This window comes from Daucus carota, chromosome 4 (assembly GCF_001625215.2).
Source record: "Daucus carota subsp. sativus chromosome 4, DH1 v3.0, whole genome shotgun sequence".
NCBI classification, from domain to species: domain Eukaryota; kingdom Viridiplantae; phylum Streptophyta; class Magnoliopsida; order Apiales; family Apiaceae; genus Daucus; species Daucus carota.
The window spans coordinates 22,205,793-22,221,532 of NC_030384.2; the positions used below are offsets into that span (position 1 = coordinate 22,205,793).

The 15,740-nt window shown below is 36.1% G+C and overlaps 4 protein-coding genes across 4 annotated transcripts; 2 read left to right on the forward strand and 2 right to left on the reverse strand.

Moving 5' to 3' along the window:
- Positions 1–690, reverse strand: LOC108217021 (ethylene-responsive transcription factor 13). The gene has a single exon (XM_017389873.2). The coding sequence runs from the start codon at positions 645–647 to the stop codon at positions 117–119; it is 531 nt and encodes a 176-aa protein (XP_017245362.1). The 5' UTR covers positions 648–690; the 3' UTR covers positions 1–116.
- A 2,513-nt stretch (positions 691–3,203) lies between these two features.
- LOC135152255 (uncharacterized) lies at positions 3,204–6,355 on the forward strand. The gene is made up of 4 exons (XM_064092112.1): positions 3,204–4,661; positions 4,760–5,209; positions 5,307–5,882; positions 5,972–6,355. The coding sequence occupies exons 1-4, from the start codon at positions 3,276–3,278 to the stop codon at positions 6,275–6,277; spliced, it is 2,718 nt and encodes a 905-aa protein (XP_063948182.1). The 5' UTR covers positions 3,204–3,275; the 3' UTR covers positions 6,278–6,355.
- A 1,137-nt stretch (positions 6,356–7,492) lies between these two features.
- Positions 7,493–8,839, reverse strand: LOC108217022 (protein FAR1-RELATED SEQUENCE 5-like). Its single transcript, XM_017389874.2, has one exon. It carries the CDS (start codon positions 8,837–8,839, stop codon positions 7,493–7,495), a length of 1,347 nt encoding a protein of 448 aa, XP_017245363.2.
- Positions 8,840–14,428: 5,589 nt separating this feature from the next.
- On the forward strand, positions 14,429–15,404 carry LOC108217023 (ethylene-responsive transcription factor 2). The gene has a single exon (XM_017389876.2). It carries the CDS (start codon positions 14,468–14,470, stop codon positions 15,131–15,133), a length of 666 nt encoding a protein of 221 aa, XP_017245365.1. The 5' UTR covers positions 14,429–14,467; the 3' UTR covers positions 15,134–15,404.
- Positions 15,405–15,740: the final 336 nt, after the last annotated feature.

Sequence of the window (15,740 nt, forward strand, 5' to 3'; positions counted from 1 at the left end):
GTAAAAAATTCAGTTCTATTTCCATAAAATGATCAAGACAAAGCTTGAAATGAACTAGTTCATTACTTTTCGTCTATGCTAACTTGAGCTAACATCTCGACCAATTAAAGGAGTGACTACATCTTTCTTCTTCTCTTGGATGACTCAAAATCTTCTGATAACGTCGACGATGAGGATGATAACGAGTCTGCAGGCTCCGGTGATTGGCGCTTGGCAGAATCACCAATCAGCTCTGATATGCAGGTGCCAAGCATATCTGGAAAATTGACCTTTGCACGAGAGCCGCGTAACTTAAAAGCAGCTTTGTCATAAGCCAATGCAGCATCTTCAGGTGTCTCATAAGTCCCCAACCATATTCTTGAACCTTTCTTAGCTGGATTCCTTATTTCTGCTGCAAACTTTCCCCAAGGCCGCCGCCTCACACCTATGTACCTCTTCCAATCGTGTGCAGAGTGACATTCGGGACCAACACCCTGGATTGGTTCGACGTTTTCATCAATAAAGAGATCATCCCACCCGTAATTCGGAACATTGCATGAACTCGTGTGATGAGCAAAACAATCAAAATCATCTATATCTTCAAGAAGGTGTCGTCGAATCGAGTCGAGCAGTGCAACATCCGACTCTGACATAGATGAGGAGTACATATCAGAACTAGCTAGTGAGTAGTGAATATGAATTTATGTATGAAATCTCTGAAAAAGATGAATGGAATGATTTTTATCTTTCCTGTTTATTTATAGGGCTAAATGAAGTGGCATGTGACAAACACAAGCCTAATAATTAAGTCACTTTCGAGTGAGGTGCACACTTAATTCTTTAAACAGCACGTTTAATAGTAACTATAATAGTATACTTGGACCTTTTTTTCAACTTTCGCTGTTCAGCTATTAATATATGAATTAAACAATTAGCTTTAATCCCATGTGGTTATTTATTCAATACATACATACATACATACATACATACATACATATATATATATATAGGGTGTTGCTCAAATGAGAACACTCTTAGTGTGAGATATGAGATCTAATCACAGCCACACATTTTATACCTTATATCAATCTCTCACCAAACATTAATTTTTAATATTTAAATATTTTATCACCATCTTCATTCTAATTCCACCACCTGCCACCTCCAACCACCACCGACTACCAGTTCCGGCCACCACCACCTCAGGCGACCACCGGAAAATCACTGTCGGCAAACATAAAATCACCACCGTCAAACTAAAAATCACCACCGGAAAACTAAAAATCACCACTGGAAAAATGAAAATCACTGTCAGAAAACGAAAATCACCACATCACCACCATCTACAGACCACCACCACCATCTACAGACTCCCCAAACATGAAAAATCACCAACTACAAAGCAAAATCAACGCCAAAAAAAAAAATCACCACCGTAAAAAAAATAATCACCACATCATTTTCGATCATGTCTTTCTCAGCCACCTAAAAATCACTGTATTAAACTAATACCACCACCGCCACAGTGATACTACTACCAAACCACTACCAACACCATCTCCAGATCTGTCGTTGACGAACTACAATCGATTCAAATGAAGAGTATCGGAAACGGAGATGGAGGAACAGAGGTGGAGGAACGGAGGAACAAGGACGGGGCTGTTGGAGGGAGGCAAGCATCCACGTTGTCGTCGGCCATAAAATAACAGGCGGCTACAGCCGCGCCTGCATCGAAGGAGGCAGCAGCCGCGTTTCCGACGAAAGGATGGAGCCACAGGTTGAGGAGAGAGAGGCGGCAACGACGCCGTAACAGCCATGGGAATGGGGGAGAAAGAGGGGGAAAGATCAGGCAATGGTAGTTGGTGAGGGAGGGATGAGTGAGAGATGAAGAAATGAAATGGGGCAGGGATAAAGACACGGGAGAGAAGATGGGGATTATGGAGAAATAAGTGGCTTGGATTAAAGGTTATAATATAAAATGGAGGGCTGAGATTAGATCTCATATCTCATATTATTTGGGGTTCTCATTTGAGCACCACCCTATATATATATATATATATATATATATATATATATATATATAGGGGGATGTTCTACAACCAAAGGTGGATAAATTATTAATTTTATCCACCTCATTTTTAACCGTCCATTAAGCAGCTAACGGTCAAGATTAAAAAAAGGATTAAAATATTAAACAGCGTATACGCTGTATTATATAGCGTAAACCCAGAGCAACAAAATGTACGCTACATAATACAGCGGACCGGTTTTTTCCAGCGGAACCGGGCTCGTTATACTGTAAAGCGTATTGTGGATGAAAACTTAACTTAACCTAATTCAAAAACACAACCACCAGATCGATTGAAGGCGATTTTGAGAGCGATTCCACCTAATTCAACCCAAATCGACGCTATCCTAGCAGCAAAAGGTGAGTATTTCTTGTATATGTGTGTGTATATGTGTGTGTATATGTTTGATTTCGAATTTGTTAGTTAGATAGTTTGATTTCGAATTTGTTAGTTATATAGTTAGATTTTGAGTTTGATAGTTAGATTGTTGGTAAAATTGGATTTGTAGTTTGATTTTGAGTTTAATATTTTAGAAATTGGTAAAGTCGAATTTTATAATTGAATTTTTTGTTGGATTTTGAGTATGATAGTGTAGATTTTGGAAAAGTTGGATTTTGATTTTGATTTGGAGTTTAATATTGTAGAATTTGGTGAAGTTGAATTTTTTTGTTGGATTTTTTGTTGGATTTTTGAGTATGATAGTGGTGATATTGGAAAAGGTGGAATTTGATTTTGATTTGGAGTTTAATATTGTAGAATTTGGTGATGTTGAATTTTTTTGTTAGATTTTGAGTATGATAGTGGTGATATTGGAAAAGTTGGAATTTAATTTTGATTTGGAGTTTAATATTGTAGAGTTTGGTGAAGATGAATTTTTTTGTTGGATTTTGAGTATGGTAGTGGTGATTTTGGAAAAGTTGGAATTTGATTTTGATTTGGAGTTTAATATTGTAAAATTTAGTGAAGTTGAATTTTTTTGTTGGATTTTTTGTTGGATTTTGAGTATAGTAGTGGTGATTTTGGAAAAGTTGGAATTTGATTTTGATTTGGAGTTTTATATTGTAGAATTTGGTGATGTTGAATTTTTTTGTTAGATTTTATTTGGATTTTGAGTTTGATAGTGTAGATTTTGATGAAGTTGGATATTTTAGTTTGATTTGGAATATAATTTGGAGTTTGGTTTGTTGACGTTGAGAATAATAACATGATCTAATTTTATTTGTAGATATGGCGAATGATTATTGTGGCCCAGTCGATAATTCTGTGCTCTATGACCAAGCTAATCACATAAGCACAACAATCTGGAACGGGGGGTTAAGAGAAAAGCTAACAATCCGTCAGAGTACATCTAATCTCGGCGAATGGCATTTACATGATTATCAAGTCCACTTATTGCGGCAATGGGGATTTGGGATGTTTGTAAACCCAAAGTCGGTTATGCAGAATGATGTTAGCTTGATCACAGCTTTAGTGGAGCGTTGGAGACCCGAGACCAACACTTTTCACTTCACTTTCGGGGAGATGACTGTGACCCTTGAAGATGTATATATGTTGATGGGTCTACCAGTGGTTGGAGAGCCAATTAGATCCGATGATGATATTCCACATAGGAGTACATGGCTTCGAAGATGGCACGATCCAGAACTTACAGAGGAGCAAAGGAAATCTGCCTTGGACCGTGGTGGTGTGAAGTTGAGATTTTTGAGAGCGCAGTATGGTACTTGCCCTTCGAGTACAGATCGGGATATGATGGTGATATACACTCGGGCATATGTTCTCTACTTGTGTGGGGCAATACTGTTTCCTACCAAGTCCAACAATGTCGTCCACCCTCGACTGATCCTATTTCTAGAGGATCCGAGCAAAATTTATGGATATGCTTGGGGGGCTGCAGTTCTTGCATATCTATATAGGAATTTGCAAGAGGCTAGTAGAAAGGATGTCAGGTCCATATCCGGTTGTACAACAGTTTTGATGCTATGGTCTCGTGAGAGGTTGCGCCCGGGACAACCTTTGATAGCAGAAAATACGAGGATGATATGGCCTAGGGCATTAGCATGGGCTGTTGCTCCAGTCTCTGCAGGGAGGTCAAAGTTCTACAACGTTCATCACAACATCGATGCATACAGAGGTATGTTCGATAATTTCTATTTGGATTGGGTGCGTTGGAGGCCATATGCACGTTTCTATCGGAGGCCTGATGCGCATTTCGAGAGAGCTCTAATTGCCGGCATTGCCCGTGTACCACTCCATTACTTTGAGGATGTAGAGTACCAGCTCCCAGAAAGGGTCCCAAGGCAATTCGATATGCCGTTGTGTATACCTCCAGATCCCCCTGCAGACATGAGAGGTTTGAGGTATACCAATGACAATCCTTTCATGCAAGTGCATCCATTCTACCGGCAGCAGTATGTAGACATGTGGAATAACTTCGTCCAAAATGGAGTTGGTATTGTGGAGCCAGCGGAGAATGAGATTTCGGAGGAAGCCTATATGGATTGGTACTACAATATCACGAAGCTAAAGATTATACCGCCATCGAGGGCCACGAAAAATCCGGCCGTGTACCAACAAGCCCGTGACAAATGCGACGTGTCCAAGGCGATGGATTTGGTATGTTTAAATATCGCATTTCCATTTTACTGCCATCTTGAGTTTATTGCATTGTGTATATGTTGATAAATGGTGGCCTTCTATTATTTTCTGTATAGATCATCACGACTGCTCGAGGTATGAGCGAGCTCTGTCTGCATGAGATGCCCCCGGTTTTCCATGATTCCGTATTACCGACATTTGTCAGGGGTTATGACGAGCTCATGTTAGAGACTTTTGGTCCGACTTATGAGAGGCCCGACTTCAAGAATGTGCTGCCCAAAAGGAAGGCAAGAAGGACCACGGAGTCATCGAGTCAACCGTCTGGGAGTGATTTCTTCAAAGAGTACGAAGCCTATGAACATCCTACAAGTTCTCCTTTCGAGACTACACAGTATGATGTCGGGCCCAGTGCACCTCAGTATGATGTTGGGCCCAGTGCACAGCATGATGTCGAGCCTAGTGCACCTCATTTTGTTTATCGGCCGGTAATAGATTTTGCTGATTATTATAATGTACCAATTTCTCGTGAGGATCCTATTCCTCCAATCGAGGACTTCCCTACCGAGGTAACGATCCGCTTTTAGTTTGATTTTTTTGTCACTTGTCGCTCATTTTCTCATCTTGTCTAATTGTAGCTCTTTTTCTCATCTTGTCTTTTTTAAGGATTTTATCACGATGCCGGTACCTCGATATGAAAAGGGACATCTTCTCAAACCCCTCAACCAAAGCAAGGTGGACTGGTTGCAAGCACATTGGTGGAGTGGACAACCAATTGATTTGGCTGATATACCGACACACTGCAAAGAACGTTCTCTGAGATCAATAGCACCGGGCAACCTAGTCGAGGACTCAATCGTTGATGAGTATTGTAAGTTGGTCATGGAGAGGGATAGGATGTATTACAGTCAGTCAGAGAAGGCTGCAAGATTTTATTATATGAGTCCATGGTTTGCTCCATTGATGATATCATATCATATCAAAAAGAAGAATCTTTTAAAGAGAACGGCCAAAGAATGGGCACAGTTTGATACTGATTGCGTGTCATATGGCACAATGGACAAAGGAGCAATTAAGTGTTGCGATTTTGACTACATTATAATACCAATCGCCACGGACGGACATTGGATACTCTTCTTATGGTCCGTAAAGGACTTTCGGATTACCCTATTCGATTCTCTATATGACGATGCCCCTTGCATGTCTCTACGAGAATTATATAGAAAGGAGTTTGTTGTTGTGGTAAATTTCTAATCCCTTCTATTATCTTTTGATTTACTTCCAAGTGCTTCGTATTAATTAATATAGTTTAATTTCTTTGTATATTATAGGAACAAATTATACCTATCATGTTTCATCGCTTGGCCCCCGAGAGATTCCCGGAAGATGCGATTATATATCCACAAGTAGAGAATGTGGTGGAACGACCCAAGCAGAAAAATTGTATTGATTGTGGTGTGTTCCTCATGAAATACGTGGATTGCATTTTGACTTGTAATTCTGAAAACTGGCTTGGGACGGATTGGAATGAAGATGTTATAAAAAATTTTCGTCATCGCATCGCATGGGAGCTTCATAAAGGCATAGCCCGTCATCCAACGGAAACATCGCTTCAAGCTAGATTAGCCGGATTATAAATTGTTAGATTTTGTTAGATGGATTGTAATTTATTGATGGATTGTTAGGATTTTGGTATTGATGGATTGTTAGATTTCGTTTATGGATTGTTTAGATTTTTTTGTTGATGGATTGTTAGATTTCGTTTATGGATTGATCGTTAGATTTTGTTTTAGATTTTGTTGATGGATTTTGTTGTTGATGGGATTGTATGATTTTGTTGATGGATTTTGTAAAACAGAGCACCTTTTAGGTTTGGCTCTGTTTTTAGGTGTAAGAAACAAAAAACAGAGCCCCTTTGAGGCGCTCTGGGTTTACGCTATATTATATAGCGTAATGCTCTGTTTTCTACGCTACATTATATAGCGTAAACCCAGAGCGCCTCAGGGGCTCTGTTTTTATCTGTGTTTACGCTATATAATGTAGCGTACAAAGCAGAGCATTACGCTATATAATATAGCGTACCAGCACACAGCTTCACTTCACGTTTCATCCCCAGATCAACCTCTGATTTTTAAAACCAAAATCTGACCAAATCAAACTCGTATCCAAATCAAACTACATGACAAAATCTACCGACAGCAAAAAGACAAAATCTAACTACATGACAAAAAAACACTTTATCCAAATTTAAAAAACCAAATCTAACTGAAATCAAACACAATAACTTTATCCAAATTTAACAAACTTTATTGAATTTTTTTTTAGAATAGATTACAATAACTCTCCTCCTCATCCTCAATTACAATTACTTCTCCTCCTCGTCGGAAGAATCGAACACACTTTGAATTTTAGCCCGGAACTCCGCCATGGCTTCTTCGTAAGTGGTCCCTTCTTCCTCGAAAAGGGCTTGAAACTCAGCCTCTTCTTCTTCTTCTTTCTTCTTTTCAGCCTCCCTTTCTTCTTCTTCTTCTTTCTCTATTTCCTTCAAGCACATATCCATCTCGGCAAAAAGCATTTTTACTTCCTCTTCATGCTCGTTAGTAGCGTGCTCGTTGGTAGCTTCCTCTTCACCAAAACAGAATTTTGTAGCCATGGAGATTGAGAAATGAAAATGGAGAAATGGAGATGGAGAAATGGAGATGGAGAAATGGAGATGGAGATGGATGGTTTATATAGGATGGAGATGGTGGTCAAGCAGTCAGTTCCCATGGGAAAGCGAAGCATCGATTTCCGATGCTTGACCACGCTACATTATATAGCGTAAGTGGATTTGAAACAGCCACTACGCTTTATTATACAGCGTAGGGAGAAAACAGAGCAATTTGGACTGAGTTGAAATCTTCTTTGAAGTGATCATGATTTGCATATAAATGCGACAATTTTTCACCAAATTTTGTACTTATATGCCACGTACAATATAGATGACTTGTGTTAGGCAAAACTTCGGCAATAGCATTTCCAATAGCAATGTCTTGATCGGTGATGATCGTTTGTGGAGCCACATTCCCCATAGCCTCCAACCAACTCTTAAACACCCATAAGTAAGATTCTTCGGTCTCATCCCTTATCAGGGCAAATCCGAACAAAATCGACTGATAATGGTGATTTACCCCCGTAAATGGCACGAACGGCATGCAATACCTATTAGTACGATATGTGGAGTCAAAAACAACAACATCTCCGAAATTTTTGTAGGCATTGACTGATCTCGGGTCAACCCACATCATGGCCCGCACACGATTTTCCTCGTCCACGTCAACTTTATACAAAAATTCACCTTGACTATTACGTTTCAATTCTCGAAGTAATGCCAAACCCTCTAAAGCATCACTCGAATCAAACACATAATGTCGAATATCACGCAATACATTCCGAACATCTTGATTACCAAATCCAATATTCTCCAAGCCACCCGTTAACTCCCCTAACACGTTTAAAGTTTTTGAAGGCCCAATACCCGATTTATTCAATGTTATAATCAATTGCCGAATAACGGGAGTTATATTCCTTGGCCGTTGCATGAAAAGCACTTCATCCTTTGAAATCATCGTGTGATTGTGTTTTAAATAAACCGATGTCACTTCCCATTTATTCAATTTTTCCCTATGCACAACGTACATCCGCGCCAAGCAATGCGTTCTACCAATAGAATCCCTATTTCTCTTTTTTTTGTGAACATCCTTTTCTTCATCCAACGACTTTGTTACTATTCGCCCACCCTTCCGACATATATACAAACGCGAACAAATTCTCTTACTTTTCACACGCCTATGTGTGGTTCTAATTATTATCTCAAAACCAACACGTCTACCATAATCCCTATAAAACATCTCCGCTTCATCTAAGCTATCGAATAATTGACCAACACAAGGACAACTCTCATTCAAATCATCATCTTTTGAATTTTGTTTCTCACAAAAATCATCAAAACATTCACCCCCAACCTCCTCAACATCATCATCCCCAACCTCCTCCACAACCTCCTCAACATCATCATCACTATCATCAACATCATCAACATTCACTATTGGGGTCTTTTTAGCATCACTATCATTTTCTTCTTCAATCTCAATTCTAGATTTACTAGGTGTAATGGGCTTACTAGGGGATGTTAATTTAGAAAAGATGAAAGATGCCATGAAAATATGAAATCTAACCTTAATAAAGAAGTCCAATAAAGCTCCAAGCTCCGAGCTTCAAGCTATAAGCTTCAAATTTCAAGCTTTAAACTCCAATAAAGATCCAAGCTAGCTTTTAAACTCGAATAAAGATCCAAGCTAGTATTTTGTGTATTTTGTGTGTATTGGGTTTGTATGCTCTAAAAATGGTGTATAGGAAGAAGAGGTCGTGTTTTTAGTTTTTGAAGCTGTGTGGATCTAGACGCCATATAATGTAGCGTATGTGGATCTTCTGAAAAGCGTAACCTGTTCTTACGCTGGATTATATAGCGTATACGCTCTTTTATATAGCGTATACGCTTTTTAAAGTTGCGTATACGCTGTTTTAGTGTGCGTATTATCCAGGATCTACTTTGAATTCTGTGCGTTGATTGTCCTATTTTGGACGGCTAGAGATCAGTTGGATGGATAAGCTAGTTATCCACCTTTGGTTGTGGAACATTTTCCACATATATATATATATATATTACTTATTGCCCTTTCTGGTAACCACATTTTAATATAATCGATCTTTGATCGCACTGTCGGTTCCAATAAACAAAACTACCACACCAGAATAATATCTGGCTCACCTTTATTTTACTTAATTTTTTTCCTTTTAACCCTAAATTTGCCTCTAGTAGAGATCTAAAATGCTTTGGGGACGTGCTTTGTTGATGACTCAAACGATATGGGCATGTTAAGAAAATGATATTGAATTTCTAGCTAATTAATTTAGTTTAACATTGATTATATTTTTTTTGTTAAACAACATTCTTAATTTCTTAAAAGTGTTTCTACTTATTTACACAAACATGTCAAAAAAAATAAGAAGTCAGAAGCAGTTCCGGCTTCTGCTAACCAAACAGCCACAATATCTTGTTTGAACTTTTAATTAACTTTTGATAACATTTTAATGTTTCAAAGATTAAAAGTGATGACTTTTAGACTTGACGACGGTATATGTCATTCATTTTGTGCATTTAATACATTAAGAATATATTGTACACTTTAGAAACTTGACTTGTCTAAGAACACGATTGTAAACCGCCTGAAATAATCAGTGTTGTAAAAAGTGGGAACCGAACTTGATCGGTAAAGTCACGGAACAAGTATTAATCGGAGATTAATTGGATTGATCGGGTATTAATCAGAGATTTAATCAGTTCAGCGAGCTACGAAATAAGGATTAATAGGTGATTAATCGTGATTAATCACCGACTTTTAGAACAAAGGAAATAATAAATCAATACAAGCATTTATAATTTACATTTTTTAAAATTTATAATTATATTATAAGTAAACTATAAATGATATCTTGGATAAGGTTAATTTTAGGAGAGTCAAAAATACATATTCGTCGGCTAGAATTCGCCATTATCGTCCGTCCATATAACGAGTTACTTACCAAGAGACTGAATTGGATATCTAAAAATTTCTAATTTTTCGGAGTTACTTATATATGTAAAAAAAAAAGCTTCATTATACTTTATTTTGAATTGAATCAGAGACAAAGTAAAAGGAACAAATTACGAATCTCGTATTTCATATATCGTTTAGCAATTGAAGGCTCAATTCACGCTTTATTACTTATCTTTTGTTTTGATTTCTCTAAAAAGCGCTCGATTGGATGCATCTAATGCTAATAGATAGTCTAATTCGTCTACTAAATATATTATCAAATGTTCAATTGAATCAAATCAAGTTTGAGAAAAAATTGATTCTAACAAGTACAATGTTTGAATAACTTGTTAGCAATATGTGATGCTTGATTATACAAAGTTATCTTATTCTTACTTAAAATAAGATTGAATGTAGCTGATCAATTGCTAGCATGCTTATGCAGTAGCAGTTGATTAGATCCACCCATCAACGGCTGATGTGGTACTGTAACAAAGATGGAGTACCTTAGCAATCGACTATAAAAAGGGGTACGAAGTAGCTCGACCAAGATAATAATATGATCTTTTAGATTGGCAGTTGATCTATCAATAAATGAGTAGATAGGGTGACATAATTGTAAATATTTGAAGTCATGTAATCTATCCAAGTGAAGTGAAGATCGATCGCTAATCAAGAAGCATCAATGGCTAAGTAAATGTTCTATCAATCGCTACATCGATTCCATCAATAGCTAAACGTGGAAGGCTATCAATCGCTAACTCAAGAAACAATCAATTGCTAATTATTTTAGCAGTTGATGGTTAGCAGTTGAAAGCTACAAGTCAAGTAAAGGACAGAAAGCACATGGGTTGATATGACAGGTGCTTCACCAGTTTTGGAAGCTAAACTAAAAGCAGTTTAGTCAAATATTGAGAACCTCGAAGCCTACCATTTTCGGCAAAGCAACAAGAATTTCAAGCTGTCAAATGCACAATCAAGTCCAAGAAATTCTACATTTGTAATTGCTAGAAAAGGAGTAGGAAAATACTTTTACAGACTATCCTTGTTTGTAGTAGTATATATTCAAATTATAATTTTCATTTCAATGTAATCAAACATTGAGAACTGAAGAGTAAAGCATTAGAGATAGCAAGCAAGAAATTATAAGTTTCTGCTCTTCATTCTTTTGTAAGCAGCCAAGTAATTTCTACTTGGAAGGTTCTTAAGATAAAAATCTCTCAGATGGATCAATCAATCCACCTGAAATTTTTAAGATCCTTGTTCTTTTAATATCAGTCTTAGTTTTAATTTTCCCTTGTATCTTGAATATAATCTGTTAAGCAAAAATTGGTTGAAATTTTTGTAGATTGTATTCAACCCCTCTTCTACAATTTAACTTATTATTTGCATTTTCTGAATAACATAACTGATTTCGTCATTAATTCGAAGTCAGATCTCGTAATCACGGATGATAACAAATCTTGAAAATATTGAACATTTTTGTGAAAACAATCATAATAGATCACAGTAGAAGCTTGCGAATTACTGGAGCCAATAATTAGAAGAAATATATGACAATCACGCAATTTAAATCTAAAAAACTTACACTCATTAACATTGCAATAATGAGATATACTTGATACATAGTCGTCTACAAATTTCAGTGGAACAGAAGTTTGAGTTATTTTATATTTTGAAAGTATGGTGCTTTGGGCTTTTTGCCCATTTATCATTAATCCATAAATGAGGCAACGCACCAAAATTTTTGCAATCCAACCTTACGTTGGAGTGATTTTTTCGGTGAGAGATAATTTATGTTATCAATCAAATCTCTAACTTCCTCCTCTGATAAATGTTCATGAAATAATTACTTCTTCTCCGGATTGTCAAATAGATTGCTTTTTTATATAATGAATTATTGAATTCAATGAAAATCCGGTTGATACTCATTATTTATCACTTCTTCTATAAATTATTATAATAAATATGGATAAATGTGAAAAAGTTTATATTTAAAACTTAATAATATATGTAAAATTTGTTAAATGATCTTATTATACATTGAGATGGAGGGAATAAATTTTGATTTTTTTTAATCTTTACTTTTTAACTAGGATTTCTGTACTCTTGATCATGTATGTTGTAGTCGAAGTCCTCGTCATAATCTTCCACTTGATAGAACAATTTTTTAGTTAGTCCCCATAATTCTTCGGTCGCTGACCTAAAATATATATATATATATATATATATATATATATATATATATATATATATATAGGCTCATGATCAAATAGAAACCACTCTTAAAATAAAAACTAGAAACATTTCCCTACCACTATTTATAACTACGGGTATCACTAATTTATACTGCACTAATCACTGTTTTTATACAGTATGTAAACAACGATTTTTATTATCAAAATTGAGAAAATCTACTTATCTAAATTATTGATAATCGATTATAGATGATTAATTTTATTCGTAGGAAGGTTCTTGGTGGTAGGAAGCCGCAAGAGAAGTTGTAAGATGATGGTAAGTAGTCGTTAGTTTTGTAAGTTATGACGGAAAGTGTATATGACTATTGGTGATGATAGACAATGGTGGCAAGTCATAGAAACGTTTGGTAATGGTGGTAAGAGGTCTATTATTACGATTTGGGTGAAGATGATGGTCATATACGTTGCAGATATGTGTATATATATATTTATATTCGCGAGATATACTATATATAAATTAGTGATATGTTATGTACAAATTAGTGATTTCTGTAGTTGAAAATAGTGATAAAAAACTGTCCAGAAACTGGTTTTTAGTTTTTAGGCTAATTTGGTTTCTATTGGAGTAGGACTATATATATATATATATATAAGAAAAATATAGTCTAATCTAAGTTAATTAATTCTTGTATAATTTATATATACATATTTTTGCTAGCAGTACTTCTTTAACTTGTTTTTATAATTATCGAAAATCAAAATGAAGACCAGCAGTTCTCAGAAACAAAAGATGAAAATTTACACAAGGGTTGTTGGATGAAGTTTTAGTACTGCTGGTAAATCATATACACTTCGGGGCTGTTTGAGTTAACTTAAAATAAGTGACTCTTTGTTTAAATTGAAGAAGTGGAGTAGAAGTGAGAAGTAAATAAGTTAATAAAGTGTTTGAAAAAGAAGTCGAAGCTGTGAGATAAAAGTTGGTATTCTTAATTTCTTAAAAGTAGTTCAGCTTATTTACACAAATGGGTAAAAAAAAAACTGAAGCCACAAGCAACTTTTGCGCGCTCTTGAAAACAAACAAACAGCCCCTCAGTATCATGCAAATTTTGCATGAGGAACTTGTGTCTTTTTCTTGAATAATTTTCCAATATATCAAGTGACAGCCACGTGCAGATTTATCCTTGTATACACATCTGGTAGAACAAGAATCTTTCGCGAATTAAAATATCGTATATGTAGCTGCCTACACACGCACATATATATGAGTTGTTAGAATCTTTACTCGTATTTCCACATGCATATAATGGATGAGAATTTTTGAGATAATTACATTGTTTTCCTTGTTGAATTTACATGTTCAGCTTTCCTGTCTTGAGTATATAACTGATATTTAATTTGTTTACAAATTAGTAATTATCTGGTTGTTAATGTTGGAACCCTTAACTCTAAATCATTATCGCTAACTACTGCAACAAAAACAACTACTTATCAGAGTCAGAGATATACTAAACATCTCAACATCAAAATCGACCGAATCTAAGCTATCAACAATTATTAGACGAAATGCAGTTTGTAATTTTCGTCGGAAAGATATTGCATGTCAAAAAACATTTACATTGGAAAATAAAAAATCACTTACATTTTACATATAACCTTTATTCATCACATGTGAGAGTAGGTTTGTAACATAAACGTACATAAGAATAACTCCAGAGTTAAGAAAATGATTTAAAACGGGGATAAGCTGCTTTTTTTTTCAGTATTATTGTGGCACCAAATTTGTAGGTTAAGGATGGTTTAAAACACAATTATAGTTAGAAAACATTTAAACACGTGATTTTCAACGTGGTTTATGATGACTAAATTTAATCGCATCGTCTGACAGTGAGTTAAGTGGTTGTCACATGCGGCTTTGCTGAACACTATAAATAAACCAGAAAAGAAACATCTGCTTCATCTCCAAGAAATATTATACAGTTTATCACAAAGTTTTTGGATCTCCAAAGTTAACATGTTCTCATCAGCAGCTCTATCCGATTCTGATCTCGCAGTTCTTGAATCAATTCGACAACATCTTTTCGAAGATACGGATGTTTTAGAGTGCTGTTTCGATAATACAAGTCCATGCAGTGAACAAACTTATGGGAGCGAGGTCAGCTTAGATGATCTGTTGATGGATGAAGAGAACACTGATCAAGTGGCTTCGTTTATTTTCGACTTTTCGAAAGAAACAAGCTGTTGCAGCTTGGATGATTTTGATATTATTCAAGGCCCTTTGTATAATGATCCGGTGGAATTTGAGGATCCTGGGAAAATTGAATTGGAAGTGGTGGCGGCTGAGAATGGCGCGGCACAGAAGTGGCAGCGTTACAGGGGTGTGAGGCGACGGCCGTGGGGAAAGTTTGCGGCGGAGATAAGGAATCCGGCAAAGAGAGGCTCAAGAATATGGCTGGGAACTTATGACAGGCCTGAGGAGGCTGCATTGGCGTATGATAAAGCGGCTTTTAAGTTGCGCGGTTCGCGTGCTAAACTTAATTTTCCGGATATGTTGGAGCCTGTTGATGTGGCTGCAAGATGCCAATCAACGGAGCCGACCGCCTCATCCTCCTCCTCGTCGTCGACGTCGACCTCAGATTTTCAGTCATCAAAAAGAAGAAAAACGAGACCTCTTGCTTAAGAGTGGTATTACATCCGCAAAATTGGATGCAAATTAATTTTTGTACAAAATGATATGACAGTATAGGTGGAATGTTTTAATTGATATTATGAATGAATTTTGTACATATATAAAACATTTTTCTTTGCTTAATATTACTGTCAAAATTAGACGTAAAAACAGTTAGTTCATAGGTTTGGGATATTTTTACACTTCTCTTCAAACACATTGAAAAGTGTAAGGTATCGGCTTCTTCCTCTAAAAGCCGCGAAAATATATAGTAAATCTGAGTATATTTTTCCTCATAATTTAGATCCTCGTATGAAAAGTTTTGATTTAATTTTTCAAATATTCCGAAATTGTTTTTAAAGGAACAATGTCGAACATATATGTGTGAAAAAAGAGATGGTTAATTTATTACTTCGTATTGTAATATAGTGACAAATTATTGTAGTAGATGATGAGGTGGCAGGCACAAACATTCAAGAATTTGTTACTTTGGACGAACACGTGCTCCAGAAAGTTAAAGGAAAATCATTAGGATTTTAATAACGTGTTATATATATTATTAATTATTAATTACAAATTAAGTATGTTAATTAAGAATCATTTACGTAAAGGTTGTCAC

Excerpts from the sequence above, each read along its gene's own strand:
- LOC108217021 (XM_017389873.2), bottom strand. The coding sequence starts at position 647 with ATGTACTCCTCATCTATGTCAGAGTCGGATGTTGCACTGCTCGACTCG.
- LOC108217022 (XM_017389874.2), bottom strand. The coding sequence starts at position 8,839 with ATGGCATCTTTCATCTTTTCTAAATTAACATCCCCTAGTAAGCCCATT.
- LOC108217023 (XM_017389876.2), top strand. The coding sequence starts at position 14,468 with ATGTTCTCATCAGCAGCTCTATCCGATTCTGATCTCGCAGTTCTTGAA.
- LOC135152255 (XM_064092112.1), top strand. The coding sequence starts at position 3,276 with ATGGCGAATGATTATTGTGGCCCAGTCGATAATTCTGTGCTCTATGAC. Across the intron at positions 4,662-4,759 it reads TGTCCAAGGCGATGGATTTG|ATCATCACGACTGCTCGAGG; the intron begins GTATGTTTAAAT and ends TTTTCTGTATAG. Across the intron at positions 5,210-5,306 it reads TCGAGGACTTCCCTACCGAG|GATTTTATCACGATGCCGGT; the intron begins GTAACGATCCGC and ends GTCTTTTTTAAG.